Source organism: Mastigoproctus giganteus, chromosome 14 (genome assembly GCF_048544385.1).
Source record: "Mastigoproctus giganteus isolate SK-2022 chromosome 14, ASM4854438v1, whole genome shotgun sequence".
Taxonomy (NCBI): domain Eukaryota; kingdom Metazoa; phylum Arthropoda; class Arachnida; order Uropygi; family Thelyphonidae; genus Mastigoproctus; species Mastigoproctus giganteus.
Genome location: NC_143588.1, coordinates 78,812,218 through 78,838,529, shown reverse-complemented (window position 1 = coordinate 78,838,529; position 26,312 = coordinate 78,812,218). Strand labels below are relative to the sequence as shown.

Here is a 26,312-nt window from a genome sequence, read left to right as displayed (position 1 = left end):
AACAATGTTGTTGATAAGTTCTTGCGGTAACATCGTCCATTCCTCTATCAGCGCCATCTTCAGCTGGTGAACATTTTTTGGTGGGTGTGTACGTGCAGCTAGGTGTCTCCCCAGAGCATCCCACATGTGTTCGATGTGATTTAGATCGGTGGAACGGGCAAGCCAAACCATACGAACGATGTCCTCACTTTCCAAAAGCATATCACAGCTGCAGTGCGATGGGGTATGGCGTTATCATCCATAAACACGAACTCGGGGCCAATGGCACCTCGGAACAGACGCACATCGAGAAAGATTACCTCAGTACAGTAGCGTGCGCCGGTTACAGTACTGCATTCAAATATTTGGAGTTGCGTAAGTCCATCCAAGATAACGCCTCCCCAGACGAGAATACCTCGACCGCCATATCGATCCATTTCAGTGATGTTTATGGGGTGATACCGTGTGCCAACCTCTCGGCAGATTAGCTGTTCAGAATCGCTGCTGAGACTGAATCTACTCTCATCGGTAAAGAGTACCTTAAGTAAAGATTTTGTGGTTGTAACCTTTAGAAATAGTGTTGGCCCTTACGTTTTGCACACCAGTGTAGTAGCACAAATAAGGCTAGGGAGGCCAAGACTGCGTATGAGAAAGCGGAGGCTAAGAGAGCAAAAAATGGGGACAAGGAATTTTTCGTGTATGTGAATACAACAAAGAAAACAGCTAATCAGGTCAGACCTTTATGCACTGGATGTGGAAAAGTCTTAGATAACCCAGCTGATGTTGCGGATGCATTGAATAGGTACTTTGCATCGGTCTTTACAGTTGAAAGACCCTTCTTTCTGAGAAGAGGCTGTGCGATTGAGGCTGAGTCATATGAAATTGGTGATGTCGTTATTACAGATGATTGTTTATTAGAAAAACTTTTGAGCATAAAGGCAAGTAAGGCTCCCGGAGTTGATGGCATATACCCTGCAGTTTTGACAGAGAGCGCGAGGGTGTGTATTGAACCATTGAGGTTAATTATGAGGACATCTTTAGACTCAGTGGAAATTCCTTTGAATTGGAGAAGTGCCAATGTATCGCCAATACATAAAAGCGGTTCTAAGTTGTAACTACAGACCGGTCAGATTGACTTCATTGGTAGGAAAAATCTTAGAGGCAATGATTAAGAGTGCCATCCAGGGGAATTTAGATAGATATGGCATTCTGAAAGACACACATCATGGCTTTGTTAAGGTAAAATCATGTTTAACTAACTTATTAGACTATTTTGATACAGTTACTCATGAGCTGGATTTAGGGAACAATTTCGACATTTTTTTTTTTGGAGTGCAGCAAAAGACTGGCTTCCTTGCACTATATGGTGAATCCTATTACTATTACATTAGCGTGGGTGAAGTTACTACTCTTACTTTTCTTATTACTATTTTACTTTTGTTTCTGAACACACACAGTCATCGGATAATAAATGATTGCAATATAGTAAATTATTCTAAATTTGTAAGAAATATGAGTTAAAAAAAAAGTTCTTGATGGTTTCGAATTAAGAGAGTCTTAATTAATTAATTAGTCGAAGGTTTAATTAGAAAGCTCAAAGACTAACATAATAGCAACAAGTAGTCACGTTTTGATATAGTGAAACTTCCCTTTAACGGACAGCCATGGGGAACGAAAATTTGTCCGTTAGAGAGAAGTGTCCGCTAACAAGTCTGAGGGAGAAAAAAAAAAAGAAAGAAAGAAAAATCGTTAAACGTTTAATGTAAAATTAAATTAAATTATATACAGATTTTGCACAATATTTTTGTAAATAATATACATACAATTGTGCTATGCATATTATGACTTTATCTTAAGAAAAATGCATACAGTAATCACTTATTTTCTTCTGCACCTTCTTCCGGCTGATAATTTTGTTTTCAACATTTGTTTGGAGTGAAGAAACCATCGAAAGTCCTTCAGTATCTTCTTCAGCGGCGAAAAATATTTTTAAACGATTGATTTTTATGAGCGCTTCTATTTTCATCGGTGGTTCGTCGTTAATATGTTCTTCGACAGAATGACCTCCTTCCATTTCTTCATCCTCATGAGGAACTTCTTGAAAAATATCGATGATATTGTCGTTGATATCTAGAGCACCATCTTCTGTAGTGAGGTTCGAGTCTATATCTTTGCAGCCAGGGTCACTTATAGCTGAAGTATCGTACATTATCAATGTTGAAGTTCTTGTTCTTCTTGGTGCTCCACATTGCTGTTCACAACTTCAATTTTTGCGTTTGAGAAGCCAGACTTTACAAAACAGTTCACGACAGTTTGTTTTCTAATTGCGTTTACTGAAGAGGAAATCCATTGAATCGCATCTAGGATGCTGATTTTCTTTGCAAGGTCACTCGCACATGTTACATCGTTCATGTTTGCAATGAGATGTCTTAAAACACGTTTTCTGTAGTGAAGTTTAAATTTTTTTATTATCCCTTGATCCAATGGCTGACACTCTGCAGATGCGTTTGGTGGTAGAAAAACAATTTGAATGTTGGACAATTCAATGTGCGGATGAGATGCAGCATTATCCATGAAAAGAATATTTTTTCTGTTTTGACGAAACATGTTTTGGTTAAAGTGACATTATTATTAGCTATATGGTGCAAGGAAGCCTGAGGCTTATGGTGCACCAGCCAAAAAAAAAAAAAAAAATTCCCGAGTTACCCTGAGAGAGAGAGAGACTTATCCATTCGCTCATGATATCTATCTCGTGTCATCCACACTTTTTTATTAGACTTCCAGTCAATATTCAAAATATTCAACTTTATACCCTTGAAACAACAAGGATTTTGTGGTTTTCCTATAACGAGAGATTGTTCATATTTGTACACAATAGTACAGTCAAGCGTTCCTTAGAAATTTTTCCGTCCTGGCACTTTTCGTTTTTTAGACTCATTGTTTTTTCAGGAAGAGCTTTAAAAAACAACCCTGTTTCGTCACAGTTGTAAATATCCTTAGCTTCAAAATCACGATATAAATCTTCCAATTTGACGGTCCACTCTGTTACAACCCCAGTATCAACAGATCCACCTTCACCACTTACGGCTTTCCAAGAAATTTTATGCCGAGTTTTGAACTTGTCTAGCCATCCCACAGAAGCTTTGATCTCATTTACTCCCATAGATTTCGCAACCTCCAAAGCCGTTTCCCTAATAATAGGCCCATTAATGGGAATTTTTTTTAGCACGTGCGCGACAAAACCACTCATATGTAACATTGTCAATTTGAAGTCCAACAGTTTTCGGGAATGATTTTTTAACCCGATCATTTCCGTGTTGCCAAAATTATTTGAGCAGTTCATTTTTTTTCTTTAGGATGTCGCTTACGTGCGTCTTCCCGATTTTGAATTTTGCAGCGAGATTGCGAACACTATTTTTTTGCCGATTATACGCATTAATGAGTTCGACTTTATCTTTTAAAGTTAAATGGTTACGAGAAGACATTGTGCACTTCACACGACACTGAACAAAACTGAAACTCAAAAGACGGAAGGCCGACCAAATTCCTCCCCCCCCTGCACACACCGAATTCATCAGAAGTTTTACACGTGCCTTAAAATTCTTGAAAAAGGGTTTAGAACCGCGACGTAAACCTTGATAAAATTCAGAGAATCGGAAATAGAAAATAAACACACGATTGAGGCAATACGTGGAAGAAAAGTTCCTAGAAAAAGGGCCGTGAGCTCTCCCGCAGTCCGTTATGGGGAGATCAAATTAAGTGCTAATTTAAACGAAACAGGGCAGATTGCCTGTCCGCGTTCCTTACAGAGAATGTCCGCTAGACAGAAGCTGAAAACACGTTAAAACCAATAGAGGAGAGTTGGGGAATTTGAAAATGTCCGTTGTAGAGAGATGTCCGTTAAAGAGAGGTGTCCGTTAGGAGAAGTTGCACTGTGTATGTTGCAATTAGCTGGTTAAAGCAATTAGGTTGTTGTTGTAGTAAGGTTTTAGGAGCATCAGCGACTAAGTCCATATTTCTCCTATATTATCTGTAAATTGCATGTGTTTTGAGCTCGAGTTGTCGTTTGCTGAACGAAAAATCCGAGTTTCCGGGAGAAAACACCATCCTACCCTCGTCTGAGACCGACTAACTCAGCCGCGTTGTAAAAAAGGCCCATAAAAATTCCTCACTTCATTGACTGACTGGAACTGAGGTTTTTCAGAAATGAGTTCATGAGGCCATGAACTCATTTCTGAAACTTAAAGAACTTTGAATAATGTGCTTCTGGCATGCATCTCTCATTTTTTTGAAGAAAGCTGGTTAACACTGCTCCTCAAATTCAATGCTAAAGAAAATTATCATGACCAGACACTATTTGATTTATGGTTGCGTTAGAAACGAGTTGATTTGTTGTTGGGTTTTAGGCGCATCAGCAACTTATACCACATTGCGCTTTATATAATATGTTTGTAACAGATATTTTTTGGGGAAACGCTGAGGATGTCCTTCTGTGGAAGAGGGGGGGGGGAATGGTCTGGGGATACTACCCCCGGAAATTTTTTTAGAAAATCATTATGCCAAATGCGTAAAATTTTCATCTTAACCAGTTAGTTTTTAATGTTTTTATTTTCTTTTTTTTCTGAGATCTCAAGAAATCATTTCTTTTATTTAATACTTCAATAATATTGCACTTATACAATAAACCACACGCGTTCTCATTCCCCAGTGATGCTTTTAAATAATGGCGTCATAAGCGCCAATTTGACATTTCATATTACAAAAGTAGTAAATCTAACAAAACTAATTTAATAGGTGTTATTTATTTATTATTCAAAACGTTTTTATAACGATTTCCACAGTAACAACATTTTATATTTCTTATTGTAATTTCTCTATTTACTGTTTATGTTTATGGCTGCATATGACCCTGAATAAGCAATTGTTTTTTGAAGCGTTTTAATTAAGCGTTGTGATTGGCGATAGCTTAATAGATGGGTCACAGAGTCAAGCAGTGCATCTAGCTTAACTCTCTACCGACGCACAACCCCAACGGCATTAGTAATAATAAATAATTTTTATAAAAAGACCCGCAAAAATTCCTTGAGTTATCGACACGATTCGAACTCGAATCTTTTCCACCTGGCCTGGAAAGAATGGTGATTATACCAACTGTACTATCCACGCGGGCCTTAGAAATCAGTACAGTATATCATTCTTTGCTTCCTAGATTCCCATAATCTAGTGCGTAGTTTATGGTCTGGAAGGAACCACAGACAATTATTTGTCCATGTTTATTGGCTTCAATTGTATAAAGAAGCTATAGTAACAAGAAATGAAGACCACTTCATTTCAGGACAAATTAAGAATAACAGAAAAATCGAGATTAAGGTTAGATCTCGATCCGATGCTCGGCTTTTTGCTGTTAGATAGAGGGAGATAAACACCGAGGTCAAGGTCAAATAGCGACAAATTGACATTAATGCGAAGCCTACTGAGCTATTATCTTCAATTCAACCAGTTTTTAATCTTCTGACCCGATTCTTCACCTTGTCTAGCCAAGGGAAGAAAAAAAAATCCAAAGTATTTCTGGATGTTGCTGTAGCCATCAAAGCAGTGGGGTTGCCCCAGTTTCTCTACGGAGGCGAATGCATCGGAAAGATACCTTGCCGAGCTGCATTCAGTAAATATCACCTGTACTTCCAGGTCATGTCGGCTACCAGCGGCAATATAAGATGCCGGTCAGCGGCCACGAAAACCGGTTTCCTAGCTGCTCCTCTTGAGAAACAGCAGTCTGTGGAAGGTATTGTTGACGGCATCACACTAGGAAGTGAGTTGGTGTTGCCGGAACGGCTGGGATAACGGGACTAACACTAACGGGCCGTCACTGTCCATCAAGACCAGAAAACTGACGGTCAGGGATTTTTTCGACCGGAGGGCAAGAGACTGGGTATGTATTCTCCAGTTCACCTAGTATCGCATCATGTGAGTGGACACGTCCATTCAATCGCCAAGGCGTGGTCAAAGGTGTAAGATTTCATGGTGTGCCTTGTGGAGGGTGCAAAATGTTCTACGAAACATCTCCGATAGGAAGGGTGGAGCTGTAATATGGTTCCCAGGAAAAGAATGGAAACTGGTCCATGTGGTTAAACTACGAGTATATCAGGTAAATATATTTAAATTTAAGAACAGCATTACTCAAAACAATTTCAGTTTTTGATTCTTAGAAATAAACTTATTATCAAGCGTAATATTTCTTAGTCGGAATGGTACTCTGAGTATTTCATGAAAATGGTGAGGTGAATTAAAATTTGTTTAATTCTAATAATTAAAGCACTATTTTTTCTGCCTGTGAGAGATACAGAAAAAAAAATATCAAATATTATTTAAATCATATGAATGTGACAGTTTTTAAATAAACAGTCTTAAGTTGGGATAAGGAAAGGGGCAAACTGAAGTCCGTGTTTCTTATTGTGGTATCATAACATAAATGGTAGCTACTTTCACTTTTGGCAACATTTAGAATTTGTGTGGAACAGAAACCAGGCAAACCGACCTCAGGATACATGCAATCGACAGACACAATACACTGACTCGTAATGACTTTAGTTGCTTTTGTGCAAAAACAAACAAGCAAATGCAAGAAAAGTTCTTGGGAAAGAAAAAGAACACCAAGGCGTTTGCAATCCTTAATTAAAAAAAAATAAAAAAGGGCCTTATAAAAGTAAGGTGTTCAGCTCTAAGGAAGGATGAAAGTTATAGAAAACTTTTTAAGAACAAAGCCAATATATGAAGCTACAGAAATTCACAATGGGATGTAAGATTGGCATAAGAAGATATTATGATGTTTAAGTTGGTCTGTACTAAACTTTGATATGGACTAATAGTAAAGACTCAGACTTCCCATAAAGAATAGTTGGCCTGTTTAGGGTTTGCAAAATAAGCACCTAAGTCCATGAGATTTCGATATATCATTTCTGTAAATTGCGCGTATCTTATTGCTAGTTTGGAAGTTTCCTGGACAAAAATCCATCCAACTCTCACCGGGACTGACAAATTCGCCCAAGTTGTGAAAAAGTCCATAAAATTCTTAGTTTCCACTGGCGAAGAACTGAACCAGGCCTCATGGTGTGAAAGGATAACGACGCTATCCACTTCACTACTCTTATGGAAGTATAAACGATGGTGGAAGTGACATGATTTATTTATTTTATTTCAAAGTATACACAACAGTTGACCCACTTACTTAGCAAAATAAAAAGTATAGTCATATAGCTACAATGATAAAACAATATAATAAACAATAGTAGGACATTATGATAAACAATAACAAAATAATTAAACAAAATTCAAAAGTATTTCCAGCATGTTTTATGCCAGTTACATTGAAATACTTACACTATTTGCATTGAGATATACATATACACACTATTTGCAAATTTAATGCAAAGATATCCAAAGGGTACGGACAACATTGAGGACAAAGAAGACAAGGAATACACAGAGCAAAACAGAGGGCGATGTGTAATAAGAAATGAAGTCCAGCAGTAATTAGAAATGCTTGTCTTGGACAAAGACACGTTCACCGAGAAAGATAGGACCGATAGAAGCGAAAGTATCAATTTGTTTAAATGAAAACAGCAATGACTAAATAAACAATTCTTTATTGAAACATTTGGTAAAGGACCTGCTTATTTTTCAGCATGTTCTCTTTTTTTGCAGTACATGTCTCCTAGCGTGACGTTTCCTGTCTTTTTGCAGTACATGTCTCCTATATTTATTTCGTTACTTGCTGATCCACTCATGAAACAACAACGACTTGAAATGACTGGGAACGATTCACAGGTACAGTAATGTAGCAAACTCTTACGTAGTGCAATATTCGAGTTTGGGGCACCCCTTGTTGTTGTTTTTTGTTACAGGATTTTAGGTGCATCAGCAACTTAGGCTAAATTGCTTCGTATGTAATAAATTGCGCGTGTTCTGTGGTCGCTTTGTTGTTTGTTGGATGTAAAACTCGAGTTTTCGGGAGAAAAAACCATGCTACCCTTGCCCGAGACCAACTAACTGAGCCACGTTGTGAAAAAGACCCATAAAAATTTCTCGCGTCATTGACGGAATCGAAACAGGTCTTTCTCACACGGTGTGGGGGAAGACGGTGATTATACCAACTGTGCTACCCACTAGGGCGTACCCCTATCGTTAATTTTATCCGTTCAATATAAAAATGTCAAGTGCGTTTAGGAACCCCTTTTGGCTAGGTTGCACCGGTTCTCTATGCCTCTGCAGCTTCATTACTTTCAGTCTGAAAGTAAAAGAGAGACGGCGAAGAGTCTCTTCATTCTAGCTCCCAAAAGTCAAAGAAATTCTATGCTATGTCATTTCAGGAAAGGTAATGCTAACCGTATTTTGCAACAGAAATGGGGTTAATTTGAAGAATTATAATCATTATTAGTGATTCGTACTGCGATATGCACATGAGTCATTTGAAACCTGCAATTCGGATCAAACATATAGGGTTGATCTCAAAAAGTGATTTGTTTACAGCACGACAACTGCAATTCTCGCACTGACCGGGAAATACACCCTCCTTACTGATCTGACTTGGCTTCAAGTAACAGTCATCTTTCTGGACTACTCAAAAAATTGTTAGAGAGAAAACGCTTTTACCCACTACATCAGGGACTCAGCAAGGGATCAAAGAAATCATCTCTGACGTTATCTAGGCCTTAGCACAGCGATGGAATAAGCGGTTAGTGATGTTTTATATGTACGCGTGTTAAGTGCTAAGGCAACTAATGCCACGAGACTTCAGTATATTGTCTATAAGTATGTGTATTATTTTGGTCTGGGAAACAAAAACTGCGCAATCCTCGCCCAAGACCAAGTTACTTGATCGTGGTGTGAAAAAGTCTATAAAAATCCCTCCCTTTCCCACGGGATTTGAACCCGGGCTCAAATATTATTTCTAGATGAGAATAAATCATTTTTGTGGAATCCAAAATACTGACACTCCATTAATCGTGCCTATATAACGACCATCTTCAAACAATGTACCACGATTAATACGTTTCTTGTTTTTTCTCGGTTCATCAGTAACACAAAGAGTTCTATAAGTTCATTAACCTTTCCTGTTTGTGATTATCATTTGAAAAAGAGAAAAAGAAATAAAGAATACAAATTGGCTCAACAAGCAAAAATGAACTTCACTTTAGTCGTTAGGGTAATTTTCACTTCAGTGAGTTATGCTTTACCCGATGTCCATAGCAATTGTATAACGAAGTACTGCTTGTATGAATTTCACTGTCACAGGTCACTTAGGCTGATAGTGATTAATCAAACGTACCGTAGAGCGTGAATTATTTTAAGTCAGTTATCCAAGCTGGATAAACGTGATTTAGCAGGAAAAAAATAGTGTATTACTCTTCATCAGACTATCTAATATAACTTTATATAATTTTTGCCACCTGAATACCCGTTGCGTTTCCACAATAAAGGAAACAGGATAAAGGCTACCTAAGTTTATCATCGTATGAGAGTGACAAAACGATTGTTTATTTTTTAAAAATAAATTACTTATCTTATTCATTGCGAATAAACAGTATGTACGCGATCTAGAAACTGAGACCAATTTTGCTGTGGCTCAACTTCGGTATCGCTTTGCGCATGTATGAATTATTTGTTATATGTAAGCCATGAGAGTCACTTTTAAAGTGGCACGTCTCTTCATTCTTTACTTACGAATAAGACTACATTATACAAAACTGAATCATTTAATAAAGTAGGTTATAATTACAAAATAAATATAAATCAGTGATAATACAAAAGGTATTTACTTTTATTTTTTTAGTGTTACTGTAGCAGTGCCACGGTTATACAGTATTATAGACAGAGGTCACTGATGGTTTGTATTTTTGTGCTAAAACTGCTTTTTGAAATATGAGATAACTCACGGTTTGTTTATAAAGTATAATATAACTACTTTTTTGTTATCCGTACTTGGCCTATCACCAATTAGTTCTCAAAAACAGTTTCCTTTAACAGAAATAAAATAGGGGCTACATACCACTGATGTCTCTTTATCTTCCAGGTTGGTCCACGTAATGGATCTTCAGTTAGAGGTGTTATTAGTGGCATTCCTGTTTTTTCTGACGCAGTCGGTTGCTTTCCGTAAACAAGGTGAGTTTCTTTCGTTTGCTCCCCCGCTTCCCTCTCATTCTGTACATTTACTTCAGTTGAACCTTTGCTGCATGCCTCATATCAATTTGTTAATCAAATGATACCCACAGCACCTACTCAATTATTTACTGGGTAAAGCTTCCTTGTTGCCAGGCGAGTTTAAAAGGACGCGCTCTTCAAGACCCCGACGCAGGTAAATGCTAACATCTGACACTTTCTAAGCATGTCATCCCCCTCCCCAAGACTAGGGTCACTTGTTACCCTCTAGTGATGTCAGACTGTCAAATAAACTAGCTGGACGAATGGCCCATAATAGAAATGGAATGTCAGGTTTGACAACTATTGCTGAAGTGCAAGATGGCCCATTCGATATGTGCGTATGTATCCGGTGCCCAAGGCATACTAAAGTCTTTTGCGAACAAGTGTCTTCCTGTTCCTGGATAGTTGAAACCGAAAGTTAATGAAATAACAGAGCTAAATTTAGATGGCGGTAGTGTTATAGAAAAATTAAATTGCAATAGGTGGCAGAAGTATGGAAAAGAGAAAGACAAAAAAAATGGAGATTAAAGGAAGCAAATATACTACTGATTTCTGGCATTCTGGCCAGAGAAATTGAATATTTGCGAAAAACAATATTTCAAAAATAAACTCGGAGCATCATTTTTGAACAAATTGTTGACGCAACATTTTGCTAAAAAAATGTACATTTTAATGTTAATATATTTAATCCATAAACTATATTACCATCGATAGACTTTGTTTTCTATCCATATCTTAACTCCAGCACTTAATTTTTTTTTCTCGAAAATAATTAAAAAACGAAAACCCGAGAACGTTCACAGTTGAATTTGATCTTGTATATCGATAAACGATAATGGTTAACTTCTTGACTCTACTGCAGCGCCATAATATTCAAGCGAAAGTTACGAAATTCTCGTAAGATTCGAAAGGTCATCAAGACCTTTCAAATGGCACGCGATTTGTCTTTGTAGACATAAATCTCGAGGGTTAAATCTATCCCTCATCTGATGTTCCTCACATTGATGTAACTGCCACTAATTTCAATAGCGTGTCGGCCTCACTTTGGCTGCTGTGACATACTGCACTTTCCTGGATAAGCTTTCCCCAACAAACGATAGACTACAGCTGGTATAGTCGTCCATTCCTCCTGCAGAACAGCAACCAGTTGAGCTTAGCGATTTGGTACGTAATGGTCCGGACCGCACCTGACATTCCCGTTCATCCTACAGGTGTTCAAATCGGCATTCTGTGCCAACCATTTCAACTTTCCTACATTCACGTCTCTGAACCATTCTCGAACAGCACCAGGGATATGCATGGGACATTATCCTGTTGAAAAAACATGGGTCTGTACCAAAGAATTACCACATCGTTGAGAGCATGAAGTTGTACAGTTAAAGTTGGCGTCGGTGTTCGTGGTGGTTCCCCACACACAACTACCAAAAGTCCTAGAGCATACCCTGAATAACTACCCACCTCCTCCGAACTTCGTTACCACAATGCATTCTGGCAGCAGATGTTCTCTAGGCATCAACCCACCCCAACACCCATCCATCTGACTAGAATAAGGTGTAGCGAGATTCATCCCTCCACAGAACGGATTTCCGTTGCTCTACGGACCAGTCACGGTTTCGTTCCAACATGCAAGATGAGACCGCTGATTGTGGTTGGTGATGTTTCGCTTATGAGCAGCTGCTCTTCCATAAAAACTAAGACTGTGGAGCTCCATATGTAGCACTTTCGTACACACCTCAACCCCTGTTGACGTCTCAAACTCGTCGTTGATCTATTATAGGGTTGTCTAACGATATTGTTGTTGTACTGCCCTTCGGAGTGGTCGAATACAACACCAAAGAGAATTCCAAAGAGATCACATTGTTGGTACACGTTTAGCAGGGGCATCGGTGAATAAAACTGCTAATTTGTTAATGTATAGAGAGAAAATGTACCGAAAGTGATGTCTGCATTCACCAAGTATGGAAAAACAAAATCTAATAGGACGAATTGTGATAGAAAGTCGAAGCTGACTGAAAGAGACCCCAAGATACCGAAAAGGATTGTAGCCAGAAAACATAAAGCTACTGCCTCAAAAATAACTGCAGAACTTAATGCGAGTCTCAGCAATCCAGTTTCTAGAAAAATAACCGGCAAGAAGTTCATAAAGCAGAAATTTATGGCAGAGCAGCTATTGGCAAGTCACTCGTTACTGATCGTGATGCTAGAAAGAGGATGCAATGGTGTAAAGAGCACAGAAACTGATGATTGTAAACATGTCATATTTTCAGACGAATCATCATCACACTTTTTCCTACATCTGGGAGAGTTTACGTTTGGTGAATGCCAAAGGAAGCGCATCATCCCGATTCTTGTGCCAACCGTCAAACATGGAGGAGGATCAACATTGGTTTGGGCAGCAATATCTTGGTATTCTTTAAGTTTTATCATCACCCTGAACGGGGAATTACTGCTACTGATTTCCTTGATATTCTGAGTTGACCAGGTTCATCCCAAATGCAAGCATTGTTTCCCACAAACGATGCCATGTTTCAAGATGATAATGCTTCAATACACACAACCAGATATGTCCAATCTTGGTTTGAAGAGCATGAAACTGAGGCTAAGTATCTCCCGTGGCCTGCGCATTCATCAGACTTAGCTATTGAGCCACTGCGGACATATTTGGAAAGCAGAATGAGAAGCAAATTTCTTCCACCTTCATCACTCAAGGAATTTGAAACGTTCCTCCACGAAGCATAATCCAATATTCCTCGTAAGGCAGTTCAAGGTTTATTTGAATCTATTCCATGTAGAATACAAGCAGAGGGTGGCCCAACACCATGTCAGTGCATAACATTTATTATGAGTTTCCATTATTTTGTCTATCCCCTGTATGTGCAGTAAGCTATGAGTTTGTTGACAGTGGTAGTTGTGATCACTTCTGTGTCGACTGATGGCAGTACTTCCGTTAAAGTTTATATCATCAGCGTAGGTAATTACGTCATCTCTGTCATACACACACAGAAAACAGTAGACTCGAACAGAGCAGAAAACAATGGTAAAGAGTAAACTCGATAAAACGTCACCTTGCAGAACACCTGCACGGATAGATTTGGTATCGGAAACGTTTTGTTTACTGAGGTACATTGTTCTATTACGCAGGAACGATTGCAGCAAAACGAGGGCTTCGCCTTTTATCCGGAAGAAATATTACATCAGATTCAGAAGAGCTGTAATATTTAGGCTATCCATGCAACCTCAATATCGGCATAAACAACCACCATTTCAGCTCTGGACTCGAATGCGTTTAGTATTGAAGTAGCTATTGTATATTACACAAAATATCCTAACCCTCGCGGGTCTCCCAGTGGATATAATCACTGTCCTCTTATACCGAGTGGAAAAGACCTGAGTTCGAATCCCATCCATAACGAGCGGAATTTTTATTTATTTATTTTTTTAACAACGCGGCTAAGTACGTTGGTTTCAAACCATAGTTGCGTTGTTTTTTCTCCCAGAAACTCGGACTTTTCGTCCAGCAAATACAAATATAACATATTGACGCCTCATACCCTTAGTTGCTTTGGCGCTTAACACACACACACACACACACACACACACACCTAACCCAATATCTTATCAGAGACTGGATTTTAAAGAGCGATATGAGATTGACTAACGCATTGAGATCTTTCCAGTTAATACTGAGCTGTCATAGTTTTAGTTTCATTGATATTCATGAATGCTTATACAGTAATATTACCAAAAATTAAACCTTTTTCAGGGGGGCCCTGTGAAGTACGGTGGTCAAGGAATACTTTCCTTGACCACCGTAGTTAGGTAGAAGACAGTCAAGGAATACTTTCCTTGACTGTCTTCTACCTAACTGGCTACAGTCAATGCCGATATTACGCGAAGTATGGAAGGCAGGAAGCCTTCCATAATGTTATTATGCATTTTACCACATGTATTATGTATGTAAAAGTCTCTTCATAAGGTCTTGCACAATAATCTTTGAAACGTTTTTACTATTATCTTATATTTAAATATAAATTCCAAAGAATAACAACAGATGTTTAAAATGGAGTTCACGCTCAACATCTCACAAAATATTGACAGAACAGCGGGATATTTATACGCTGAATTGCCTGATCGAACTGGAATTACAGTATATCCTTTTTAAGAATTTTAATCTTCTGATTTACTTTTAAAAAAATAAAAACCAAATCTATGGAGACTAATATGGGGAAATAGTATATAAAAACATCAACGTATTATATTTTTAGGCGCATTAGCATATATGCACGATGTACCTGTTGTCGTCACCATGTCCGTCTGTCCGTCCACATGTAACAACTCGGCGGATTTTCATGAAATTTTATATTTCAGCCTTTTAGAAAGATGTCTACTCTTTCCAAATTCAATTGAAATCGGACCGATAGAAATCCGGTAATTCTTCTTCTTATTATTTTTTCATACATATCCCGTTTACTTTCATATAACGTATACTGTAGCTGAAACATTGGATGTTATGTTTGTTGTCATGCGCTGGCAACAAACACAATACGGAACCTGTAGTTGGAAGAATAAATGAACAATGTGGAGGATGCGCAGAAACGAAATTTCCTTGGTTTGCGCATAAAAGTCGTTGCTTTCTTGCTTTTTTTTTTTTTTTTTGCAATAAATTATGAATTAAGTACATGACTTATGTACATTAACTAACTTGTTTTTCATTTATCCTTGTTTGAGATTTACCTCAAATGAAGGTGTAGTGGAGCTTTAAGCCTGACTAAATGTTCTGTCTATACTGCAGTACGAGTATAAATAGAACATACTCCAGTCCACAAAGATCAGAGGAGTTTACAACTAATAATTTTGACAAGAATATAAGTATCGATTGTATTTAGCAATCCTGTGGACTGAAACGCGTGACACACACACACTGGTGGCCGAATTTCATACAACTTGCAAGCAGCTTAAAAAAAAAAAAAAAAATGTTTTCAGTGATTACAGAGACCTTTTCCTTACATCACGCCCTTCTCTTGTTTAGGGCCTGCGCGGGTAGGACAGTGGCACCGCCTTTCCTACACCGGGTGTAAAGGTCTCGGGTTCGAATCCTATCGATGACGCGTGGAATTTTGATGGGCACTTTTCCGGGAACTTTTATGGGCTTTTTGAAATTTTATGATATTAATCGTGATGTCGGTGTCAAAGCAAGGTAAGAGGGATTTCGAATAGATATTTATATATGCCTTATCACCCTTTAATAAAATGAACCAGTCCGTTGCCAAATCTATTTTCGTCAGAATAGTTCACTCGATTCACCAAAAATCCTTTAGAGACATTACATCGTCAAAAGGTTAATCTCCTATTTACCAACGTCCGAACATTTAAGTAAATGGCAAATAACCCTTTCAAAAGTGAGTGTCACACAAAGGATGTCATCTGTTTAAAATCAGTGCAATACTAGTGCAACTCGTTGTAAAGTGTTTCATTACATTATTTAAAAATTCTCAACCAACCTTTTTTGGACGGGGAAATGTCGAATTTTCTTTCAAGCACACCTGTGGCTACAAGTGTTGCAGTTATCCTGAACGCGTGTACTATCGTACTGAAGCGTGAGAACTCGGCGACATCAGGTCTCACTAATACTGTGTCACCCCTACTACTTTAATCAACAAGGGACCTCTCACCCCTTCCTTTTGAGACCCATTATTGCGTTTTGCTGTTAATACATTCAATTTATTAATATTATATCACAATGACATAATAATTAATAATATATTATTGTAATTAATCTATATTAATTAATTGAATAATTTCAGTTATTTTTTAACAGTTCCGTTTTACGAAATATTCGCCACGGGTATTTCAATAAATCAAAGACTAAACAAGCTTTAGACCTGATCCCCTTTGAAATAGGTTTTATTTAGCATAAGAGAGAGAGAGAGAGAGAGAACAACAACAATTTGCAGTAAAAATTTCCGACCAAATTTCAAATTTTCAGTGATTTTGAACCAGTTCCGTTACAGTTTTACGAAATATTCGCCACAGCTACTTGAATAAATCAAAGACTAAACAACCTTTAGACCTGCTCCCTTTGAAATAGGTTTTATTTAGCAGTAAAATTGAGAGAGAAAAAAATTGCAGTCAAAATTTTCAACCGATTTTTAAAATTTCCGTTATTTTTTAACAGTTCCATTACAAAATTGCTGAGCGACAGGTTCGGTGAAAAATATTCCTCACAGATACATTACATTGTACTCAAAATACTCAATAACTCAAAGGTTAAACAAGCTTCGACCTGATTCATTTTGCAATAGGTTTTAAAAGGTCATTGTGTGAATACGGTACATAATACAAACATGAAACCACTTCCAGGTGATAGAAGTCAGCGAGGAAGCATTCAGTGGATCTAGTTCGAGAAAGTTTTACACGAAGCCCTGGAAAATCGTGCGCTTAGCATGTCAAGGTCAAGAGTGTGCAACAAGTTACATCATAAATACATATATACTTATAGTTATTACCCAGTTTATTAACGAAAACAAATTATAATAAAATATAATAAGACAAAACCAGTAGACGCGTGTCCCTTTGTCAACTGACAAGTTAATACAAATTTTTTGAATACAATACAACGAGCAAAGTGGCACGTTAATCATGCGTCATTGTTGTTGCACGGACGTGTGCTGCTTCTACGCCACTGATCATCCAGCAATAAAACGGTAGTTTCCAGGATGGGATGTAGACGCATGCCTTTCTGGCGATTTAATGCCTTAGGATTGTTTATTATGTTGAGTGACTCTAGCCATAGGCGGTGGCGAAAGTGTCGTGAGTGGTCCACTATCTCAAAGTCGCGTTTGGGGTTAAGATCGTGGTTGGTGGTCCAAAAATGTTCTGCGACCGCGGACTGGTCAGTTTCGGCAAGCCGGATTGCTCTGTCGTGTTCCGTGAGGCGATCCTGGAGACGCCTTGATGTCTCCCCTATGTAGCAACTGTTACAGTCTCTGCAGGTGATACGACACACCACATTGCTGCGTAAGACAGGTGTGACAGGGGTCTTCACGTTGGAGACAAGTGACCGTAGGTTCCTACCGGGTAATTGCACACATTTGATGTTGTAGCTTCTAAGGACCTTTGAGATGCGTCCTGACACTCCTGGATAATACGGAATGTAGGCGGACGATATACCGACCTGCTTCGGAGGTCTTGGGTTGGATGTGAGTTCTTCTGCCTGTAACAGGCATTTGTTTAGTACATGCGGTGGATAACCGCATTTGGTTAGGTCCGTCTTCACACGGGAGATCTCGTTACGCCTAATTGTGTCGTTGCTGGAATGGCTCCAAGCCCTGGAGAATAGGGTGCGGGCAGTGCTATTGAGATGGCTTGGTGCGTGGCCGGACCTGTAGTTGGTGAATTGACCGCACCACATGGGTTTGCGGTATACTGAGGTCTCTAGATATGGGCCTACGCGATGTACCAGGACGTCTAGAAACGGGAGCGAACCGTTCACCTCTGATTCTATGGTAAACTTGATGACATTAGACAGGGAGTTGAGATATTCCAGCAGTGCAGTTTCAGAACCCCGGGGTGTTACAGTAAAGATATCATCAACGTATCTACACCATGTTGTAATAGGTGTAGGTGGGTTCTGGTGTATCTGCTCCTCTAGGTCTTCTATGACGATGTTAGCTACTATGGAACTGACAGAGGCACCCATAGCAGTGCCTTGTTTGTAGAGTGAGTCTTCAAAGGTTCAACCTATGCTTATCAACCTATGCTTATCAAGACGCTGCTTGATAAGCATAGGTTGAGGGCGGTACAGATGTCATCAGTGGATAGTGATGTCCTGGATTGGAGGCTTAAGTCGTTCTCGAGGAGCCTTCTGGCGCAGCGCACGGCCTGTTGGACGGGAACTGAAGTGAATAAAGAGACCACGTCAAATGATGCCATGACAGAGTTGTCAGGGATTGAAAGGTGCTTAATGAGGTGAATGAACTCACTGCTATTTTTAACGGTGTGCAATGTATTACCTATAAGAGGTGAGAGGAGGCGCGCGATATTGTTGGACAGTTCATACGTTGGGGTACTGCAGCAAGCAAGACACTATAGGTCTGAGGGGAATATCCGGTTTGTGGATCTTTGGTAATCCGTAGAATTGCGGTAGTTGGCAGTAGCACGTAGAAGATGCTGAGTTGTGGTCGAGATCTTCTTATCTTTAAGCCATGCGTGGACAAGTTTATTGACATGTGTCTCTAGAAGTTTCAAGACTTTAATGGGTGGATCAGGTAGAGGTTTATATACGTTTGGGTCTAGTAGTAGGGTCAAGGCTTTCTCTCGGTAGGTTTATCCGTCTAACACAACGGTCCGGCGTCCTTTATCCGCAGGAAGTACGACGATGGAGCTATCTTTTCTTATAGATGATAGGGCGGCACGCTGACGGTGGTTGAGGTTTGAGTAAGTTTTCCGAGTGCTGCGGAGGATTGCGGCAGTCTTGAAGCGGATCTCGTTGGCAGTTTCTTCGGGAAGGTTGGTAATACTGGCTTCTATACCCATAGCGAGCTGCGTGATAGGAGGTTTTGATGGTATAACGGCGAATTTCATACCGTTGGATAAAACATTCAGCTGCTCGCTGGACAGTTGTTTGCTGCTTAGATTCAAGACGAAGGAAGTCGTATCATTTGAACGGGTGTTCGCCTTTAAGGAGTTGGCTTCTATGCTTAAGTTTATGAATTTGCGCTGTTGGCGTAAACGGTAGGTATCAGAGGTCTGATTGGCCCGATGGCAGATGGTATGTATAAGGTTTGTAAATACGATAGGCGAGACCTTACCTTGTAGATGTTGTAACAGTCTGGACTTGTTGTAGTCAGCGCTCTTGATTTCATGGTGCAGATGGGTTATCCACAATTTTAAAGTGCGTAGACTGAAGTTGAAGCAGGCACGATCCATGTGGGAGTTGTTGAACGGGGCTTTGTAGCGGAACCCTATAGGTATGATTCGATTGCTTTTGCATCTGTGTGCAAAGCGTAGATGTTGCCTGTTACGGGCTATTGAAAGGAAGGACTTTTCTAACTGTACACAATCGTTGTAGGTATTATGGCCGTAAAGGGGTCGAATGGTAACAAATGGGCCGGGAGTACTGGGGTCCATAGTTCACAAATACATATATACTTATAGTTATTACCCAATTTATTAACGAAAACAAATTATAATAAAATATAAGACAAAACCAGTAGCTTTCGGGACGCGTGTCCCTTTGGCTATGCCACCGCCTATGGCTAGAGTCACTCAACATAATAAACAATCCTAAGGCATTAAATCGCCAGAAAGGCATGCGTCTACATCCCATCCTGGAAACTACCGTTTTATTGCTGGATGATCAGTGGCGTAGAAGCAGCACACGTCCGTGCAACAACAATGACGCATGGTTAACGTGCCACTTTGCTCGTTGTATTGTATTCAAAAAATTTGTATTAATTTGTCAGTTGACAAAGGGACACGCGTCCCGAAAGCTACTGGTTTTGTCTTATTATATTTTATTATAATTTGTTTTCGTTAATAAACTGGGTAATAACTATAAGTATATATGTATTTGTGAACTATGGACCCCATTACTCCAGGCCCATTTGTTACCAAGTTACATCATTGGGTGAGGACGAAACCATACACGTTACAGCTCGCAGAAGCTGTCGATTGATAACAAAATCAAAGGAATGGAATTTTATTGGTAAATTTCGTTATGATTATGCTATCTAGTGTAGGAAAAACGCGCATTTTTCCGATGTTAAATAAAAATTTGAAGATATCCTCTATCAGCTTGACGTGGTCTGAAGTTTGTATCATGTATCCAATTCACACAATAGCGATTTAGGAGGTCTGCGGATACACTACTTTTTTCCCAAGGATTTCGTTGATGGTCCTTCTATTTAAGAAATATATGACTAAGAATAAAATAGTTTTATTCTAAAATAGCATTACAACGCCGTTTTCATTTTATTGTAGAATGTTTAACGCATGCGTTTTATATTCAAGGCTATTCTGGTAATATGAATTGAATTCAAATGAGAATAGCCAATTAAAAACGTCCTAATTTTGTTACTTTCTTAATTGCTAAGTCAATCTTATAAATGGAATTACATTTTCGTAACTCGTTCTCCCTTTTAAGCTTCCTGGAAAAGTTGTTTTCGTAATACAACTCAATTAAAGAAAATAAATCGTAATTTATATTTCTTTTATGAAAACTGCAATACGGTTTATGGATTACATAGTTGAAGTTTTTATTATATTACAAATAAAAATTTCAATCTCCTTTTCAATTTGGATATTTCAAATGAATAACATGCTATTTTATAGGCATTTTTATAAATTTTAAATTCATAATAATAAAAATTAGCAATACAGATGCTGGACGACTACTCAAACACAAACGACAAAAATTACATAATAGGCATATTATTCAAGGTGCTTGGTATGAGAGATGATGCAACATGATCAGCATATGTTTTTGTAAGGAGGAGACTTCTATTATTATTTTTATTTTGTTTATTTATTTATTTTATTTATCATTTTTTTTTTTTTTTTTTGTACACAGATTTATGCATAATAGTGGAACTATTCAATTCCCATTTTATTACTTCTTTCTGACTAAGAACAAAAATTCGAAAGTCATTTATCATAGTTTTAAAATGCAATGTTCTTTCACAAGTAGCCAGCTTTCGATTATCGATGAATCAGTAGCGTAGTTGAGTTTATTATTTTATTATTTTCATTAGCCATATGGTGCAAGGAAGCCTGAGGCTTTTGCTGCACCAGCCAAAAAAAAAAAAAAAAAAAAAAAAATCTGAGTTACCCCTGAGAGAGAGAGAAAAAAATTATTTTAGGGCAACTCGTAATCTCTTACATATACCCATATATGTATTATGACTGTAAATTGCGTGTGAAATAAGAAAAAATCCCAGTTTCTGGGGGGGGGGAAACCTTGCTATCTACGACTGAGACCGACCATTAAAAAAGCCCATTAAAGTTCCTCGCGTCATTGACGGGATTCGAACACAGGCTTTTTCCACCCGTTGGGGGAAGGATGTGATGACCCACTATGCTACACATGCAGACTGAGTGAGAGAGAGAGAGAGAGAGAGAGAGAATTTGCAGTAAAAATTTCCGACCAAATTTCAAATTTTCAGTGATTTTGAAACAGTGGCGAATATTTCGTAAAACTGTAGTTTTACGAAATATTCGCCACAGCTACTTGAATAAATCAGACTAAACAACCTTTAGACCTGCTCCCTTTGAAATAGGTTTTATTTAGCAGTAAAATTGAGAGAGAAAAAAATTGCAGTCAAATTTTTCAACCGATTTTTAAAATTTCCGTTATTTTTTAACAGTTCCATTACGAAACTGCTGAGCGACAGGTTCGGTGAAACATTACATTGTACTCAAATACTCAAAGGCTAAAAAGCTTCGACCTGATTCCTTTTGCAATAGGTTTTAAAAGGTCATTGTGTGAATACGGTACATAATACAAACATGAAACCACTTCCAGGTGATAGACGTCAGCGAGGAAGCATTCAGTGGATCTAGTTCGAGAAAGTTTTACACGAAGCCCTGGAAAATCGTGCGCTTAGCATGACAAGGTCAAGAGTGTGCAACAAGTTACATCATTGTGTGAGGACGAAACCATACACGTTACAGCTCGCAGAAGCTGTCGATTGATAACAAAATCAAAGGAATGGAATTTTATTGGTAAATTTCGTTATGATTATGCTATCTAGTGTAGGAAAAACGCGCATTTTTCCGATGTTAAATAAAAATTTGAAGATATCCTCTATCAGCTTGACGTGGTCTGAAGTTTATATCATGTATCCAATTCACACAATAGCGATTTAGGAGGTCTGCGGATACACTACTTTTTTCCCAAGGATTTCATTGATGGATCCTTCTATTTAAGAAATATATGACTAAGAATAAAATAGTTTTATTCTAAAATAGCATTAGAACGCCGTTTTCATTTTATTGTAGAATGTTTAACGCGTGCGTTTTATATTCAAGGCTATTACCTTCTGGTAATATGAATTGAATTCAAATGAGAATAGCCAATTAAATACGTCCTAATTTTGTTACTTTCTTAATTGCTAAGTCAATAACTCGTTCTCCCTTTTAAACTTCCTGGTAATATTTTTGTAAAGCAAGAAAAAAAAAAAAAAATGGAGTTCAACGGAAACTATAATATCGAATTATGAAAAGTTTTCATAATACAACTCAATTAAAGAAAATAAATCATGATTTATATTTCTTTTATGAAAAATGTAATACGGTTTTTGGATTGCATAGTTGCAGTTTTTATTATTATATTACAAATAAAAATTTCAATCTTCTTTTTTGATTTGAATATTTCAAATGAATAACATGTTATTTTATAGGCATTTTTATAAATTTTAAATTCATAATAATAAAAATTAGCAATACAGATGCTGGACGACTACTCATACACAAACGACAAAAATTACATGATAGGCATATTATTCGAGGTGCTTGGTATGAGAGATGATGCAATACCAGCCAAAAAAAAAAAAAAATTTGAGTTACCCTAAGAGAGAGAGAAAAAAAATTATTATTTCAGGGCAACCCGTAATCTATTACATATACCCCATATATGTATTATGACTGTAAATTGCGTGTGAAATGAGAAAAAATCCCAGTTTCTGGGGGGGAAAACCTTGCTATCTACGCCTGAGACCGACCATTAAAAAAGCCCATTAACGTTCCTCGCGTCATTGACGGGATTCGAACACAGGCTTTTTCCACCCGTTGGTGGGGGAGGATGTGATGACACCACTGTGCTACACATGCAGACTGAGAGAGAGAGAGAGAGAGAGAGAGAGAGAGAGTCAAAAGTAGAAGGGAATCACCAAGAAAGAGAAGAATGATGATATCCAGCTCAGGAGGACCCTGGGTGCGCTAAGCCCATACTCACCAGATGTGACCCCCCCCTGGAGTAACAACAGTTGAAAAGGCTATGGCAAAATTTCATTGATGGATCCTTCTATATGGGGATCTCCATAGCCAGATGCGCAGGAGCAGCAGTGCATAGCACACGCTTCTTGATTAGACCGGGGTTCGAGCCCGTGACCACCAAATAGGGAGGATGCGGAAAGGTCAGGGAAGAATGACCGCATATCCCCGGAGCAATATGGCCTTAGTTGCTAATGCTCCTAAAAACCAAATAACAAAACAAACAAAAAACCTTCTATATGGCCTAAATATATGACCAAGAATAAATTAGCCCAAAATAGCTTTATTTAGTTTGATACTGTAAGATCTAGAATCTTACAAATTAATTTAAAAAATATATATTTGGTTTTTTTCTCAAAGTAAGATTAAAATAGAAGAACTAAAATTTAGAGATGGGATAATTTAAGCGTGAGAATTAGGAATGGTAGCAAAGAGGAAAACTATCAATTCCCATAATACAAAAGAGCAAACAGGGACAGCAGGACTAGGTAAAGGGGTGCCATTTGAGAATAGGTGTGAAAAGGGTTGCTTGAGAACGAAAAATAGGATGGGAGACGGGATTAGACGAAGCGCCTCCTCCGATCTACAACACCGTCAGACCAAAACAGGAAGGGAGTGCTCGTCCAGTGTTTGTTTCAAATTAAAACCGGCGTCAGGCTGACTGATATTTGAGTTTCTATTACTGTTAGAAAGAAAGGTGCGATTATAAAATGAGTGTTTGTGGAGGTTGCCGGTGGACATCAAAGGGTCATGCTGCTGGTGAGAAAAAAAAAATAAGAGGTTCGAAAAAGAGGTTGGTTTGCGCGCTAGAGAAACAGCCTGGGAGAAAGGTGTTAGCGAATGAAACGGAACGTAAATTTAAACTGTAAGGGGAAGATTGGTTGGAGTCCTTGGGGGAGGCGTGCTAGGCTTGAGGGGGCAGTGTAGAGTTCGGGGAACAAAGAGAGAGAGAGAGAGCGCAAAAAAAGCGGAGAATTTATCGGAAAAAAAAATGTAAGAGTTGTATATGATGATCCAGTTGTACTATGGTGATCGAGTCAGAAAGTTTTTTTTGTTTAGTGCTGGTATGAATCAGATAATTAAGATAAAAACTAGTTAATAGGATGGTTTCAAATGGTATCATGGTAATTTAGCCATATGAGGTTTTGTGATTAGTATTGCTATATAAGAAGGAAGGATTGTATAAGAAAGTTGAATGTGGAAATTGAGTGTGATCCCTAAGAAAAATTGATGATACATTAGAGAAGTTATCTTAATGGAAATTCATGAAAGTTTTAATATCCTTGTGCTAAAAAAGTGATGTACATGAATATAAATTTACATAACCAATTAGTTCATACAATGTGTCATATATGTGGTGTTATCATGTTATAATATGTGCATAATTATTCTTAATTTCTCTTCTTGTATATATGTGTAATAAAGATTTGTATATAGCTTTAATGAAGTTGTGACTAGTCATTTTGAACACGCAGCCCAGTCCGAAGGAGGAATATACTTAATATAGCAATTCCCAAGAACCCGATTTCTTCTATGAGATATACAAGTCAGATGTTTTCGGCTTGCAGGATTTAAATTACATAGTTGATGCAATGAAGTAAATAAGGAGGAAGAAAAGATTATGACACGTTTGAATGTTCGACAGTGGATTTTATTTATTTATTTATTTATTTTTTTTGACTACTAAAAAAACTATTTACGTTCAATAAATGGGAACGTATTTACGTTCAATAACAGTAGGGAAAAGAGTGTGATTGGTCAGTACCTATTCGGACGTCTGTGGAAGCGGTATACTCTCAACATTTGCTGTTTTCTGGAGTTAAAGTGAACAAGACATTCTGGAATCTCCATCTCGGCCTAGAGAGAAAGCTGTTTTATGCTGATTGGCCGTAGTCTATTTTGAATATGAAGTAATCTTGTAGAACGGAATTTAATGTAAATTATTTTTAAAATAAAATCCCTCCTGATAACTTTAGACAATTTTTTGACATATTTTTAATGCCCTCATTTGGGAGTTATAAGTAGTTTGAGTAACAATTTGCCCATTAGATGTAATGAATGAAATTTTATTCTATTAGCTGCCTGATAGCTTTCTGGAAAATTTGGCTTGGATTCTTTGGGATCCCCTAGTGTCGGCAGAAGTAAATCTGGATGTAGGAGAACAAGGGATTCTGAGGTCTCTTCTGGAATGGTATCTGAAGTTGGGGGAGAAGACAATTCGGGGGCGGAATTTATTTGGGCTAAAACAATCGTTCCCGGAGAGTTCCTAGAAGTTTGGCCCATCCAACACAGCTCAAGAAAGATTCACCGTTTCTGTTTCTTGAATGTCCTCTTCCCCGACATCGGATTCGCCAGACCAAGTCCAGAATTACTTCTAACGACATTAGGAGATCCCCAAAGAATCCGACAAATTTTCCAAACAACTAGTAATCAGCCAACAGAACCAGCTTCGTCTATTAACATTCAATCTCCCCACCACCCTCCAAAGATCCCTATGTATTCAAACAGACAGGCCAGAGCCAACTAGCGTAACACCTTTTTTTCGGAGCTGCAATGATGATCACAGGCTCCTTGTAAGTTGTAACTGCAGAAAACAGTAATCGCTGAGACTATACCGCTTTCACTGACGTCCGACACCAATACAGACCAATCACAAAGTTCCTTCTACTTCTATGTTTGTTGCTTCTGCCATTACTCTTTGAAAGTAAATGTTCTTGGAAGTTTTTTTTAACTAGTCAAAAAAAAAAAAAAAAAGAAAAACATCGAAAGCCGTTGCTGAAAGTGAATCTTTTTCTCCTCCTTACTTTATTTTCTTTACTCTATTTCAGTCTTGTTTACTGTTGTGTACGGTTTTGTGCCATTATTTGGCCTGTACTTCAAACATCGTCAGTTTAATCTTTTAATAATACAATAGTCCAGGGACTCACATCTGGTGAGTATGGGCTTGGCACACTCAGGGTTCTGAGCTGGATATCATCATTCTTCTCTTTCTTGGTGATTCCATTCTCTCTCTCTCTCTCTCAGGGTAACTCAAATTTTTTTTTGCCTGGTGTAGCACAAGCCTCAGGCTTCCTTGCACCATATGGCAAATAATAATAATAATAATAATAATAATAATAATAGTCAATTATCAGATTAACCTTTTG

At 38.1% G+C, this 26,312-nt stretch overlaps 1 protein-coding gene across 1 annotated transcript in view; it reads left to right on the top strand.

The window, feature by feature from the left end:
* The first annotated feature begins 6,028 nt into the window (after window positions 1-6,028).
* The window catches only part of LOC150075274 (uncharacterized), a 43,576-nt gene continuing 23,292 nt past the window's right edge, over window positions 6,029-26,312 (top strand). Inside the window, exons 1-2 of the mRNA XM_090388426.1 lie at window positions 6,029-6,124; window positions 10,049-10,137. Coding sequence (XP_090244552.1) covers window positions 6,099-6,124; window positions 10,049-10,137 — 115 coding nt within the window. The 5' untranslated portion in view covers window positions 6,029-6,098. The remainder of the gene's footprint in view (window positions 6,125-10,048; window positions 10,138-26,312) is intronic.